General features: G+C 42.9%; 1 protein-coding gene across 1 annotated transcript; it reads left to right on the top strand.

The window, feature by feature from the left end:
* Positions 1 to 286: 286 nt before the first annotated feature.
* LOC311530600 (olfactory receptor 14A16-like) lies at positions 287 to 1,246 on the top strand (the record flags this gene model as incomplete). The annotated part of the gene is made up of 1 exon (XM_084647417.1): positions 287 to 1,246. The coding sequence occupies one exon, from the start codon at positions 287 to 289 to the stop codon at positions 1,244 to 1,246; it is 960 nt and encodes a 319-aa protein (XP_084503543.1).
* Between the last annotated feature and the right edge of the window lie 645 nt (positions 1,247 to 1,891).

Here is a 1,891-nt window from a genome sequence, read left to right as displayed (position 1 = left end):
AAATGTGGGCCAAATCCTCATATGGGGTAAAGTAAAGAATTTCCATTGACTTTAAAGGATTTGACTCAATTTACAATAGTGTGATAACATGACGGACTGATTGTCAGAGGTGAGGAGCACTACCAACACCTACTCATTGTAAGTGACGAGTTCTGTGCACCTTTGACATTCATATAATGAGATATTAGAGAGAGAGGAATCAGGGCAATTCCCTCTGTTGCTCTAATCCTGACCATTGCCCTTCTCATTCCCTCTTCAGCCATCACACAGTGTATTGAGAAAGAAAATGTCCAACCAAACCACCATGACCGAATTCCTTCTCCTGGGATTCTCTGATGTTCCAGAACTGCAGATTTTATACTTTGTGGTGTTTCTAGGGCTTTACCTGATATCCCTGCTGGAGAACCTTCTCATCATCACAGCCATAGCCCTCGACCACCACCTTCATACCCCCATGTACTTCTTCCTGATAAATCTGTCCATTCTAGACCTTGGCTCCATCTCTGTCACCATCCCCAAATCCATGGCCAACTCCCTCATGAACACAAGATCAATTTCTTATTCTGGATGTGTTGCCCAAGTCTTTCTCATCTTCTTCTTCGCTTCAGCAGATTTTGCCATACTGACCATCATGGCGTACGACCGATACACTGCCATCTGCCAACCACTGAACTATGAGACAGTGATGAACAGAAGAGCTTGTGTCCAAATGGCAGCCAGTGCCTGGATCAGTGTTCTTCTCTACTCTGCAGTGCACACTGGAAACACCTTTGCAATATCCTTCTGTGGAGACAACATTGTGGAGCAGTTCTTCTGTGAAGTCCCCCAGCTACTCAAGCTCGCTTGCTCTGATTCTGAAATCAGTGAAGTTGGGTTTCTCATCTTTAGTGTGTGCTTAGCCTCAAGCTGCTTTATTTTCATAATTGTGTCGTATGTTCAGATCTTCACCACAGTGCTGAGAATCCCCTCTGAGCAGGGCAGGCGTAAAGCCTTCTCCACCTGCCTCCCTCACCTCATTGTGGTCTCCTTGTTTATTTGCACGGGGACCTTTGCCTACTTGAAACCCACCTCCAGCTCTACCTCAGGTCTGGATCTCGTGGTGGCTGTTCTCTATTCTGTGTTGCCACCAATGATGAATCCGATCATCTACGGCATGAGGAACAAGGAGCTCAAAGGTGCCTTGAGTAAACTGATAGTTTGGAGGTTATTCTCTAAGAATAAAATGTCCTTATTTCTTCTTCAGTAACAATTTCATTCTGTGTTTCTTTATAAATATAATCAGCTGATGACATTATCGCCTGCATGAGAAAATACTGTGCACTCTGTTTATGCAGAATTTGGTATTTACACTAGGAAAAATCCAGACAAACATGACTCCGAAAAATGAAGTTACTATAGGTTTAGACCAATGTAAATAAGATCGGAATCTATCTATCATATACTGCTACCCATCACCATACTATCTGAGCACTTTGCCCATAAAATCAGTAGCCAAAGCAAAGTCCGTAGTGAGATCTCTGGCTCTTCCTGTTTTGGGGGATAAAATCTCTGATTGAGGTATCAATGCATTTGTTCTTTGTGCTTTTTGTTTGTTTGTTTGTCAGATTTTTAGCATTTTTTTTTTTGGCTTAACTGGTTGGTTGGTGGTTTGTTTTGTTTCTTTGTTCCAGGAAGTTGTGGAGGTGGGAAAGCCTGGGGAGATGGTGAGTGTTTGGTTTGACAGGAATTTCAATGTTTGTCCTCTCTTGGAAGTGCCACTATGTCATCTCTTTGATGGGGTTTTCTGAGCGAGCTGAAGGTTTGCTCCCCACAGTGCAAAAGAGGTTTCTGCTTGGCTGAGTTCCTGATGAAATGATTATGTATCGACTGTTGGGGTATTATTGTATTATTA

Source organism: Lepidochelys olivacea, assembly GCF_965140295.1.
Source record: "Lepidochelys olivacea isolate rLepOli2 genome assembly, chromosome: 14".
Lineage (NCBI taxonomy): Eukaryota > Metazoa > Chordata > Testudines > Cheloniidae > Lepidochelys > Lepidochelys olivacea.
Note: the sequence above shows the minus strand (reverse complement) of the source record. Positions and strands in the feature narration are given on the sequence as shown.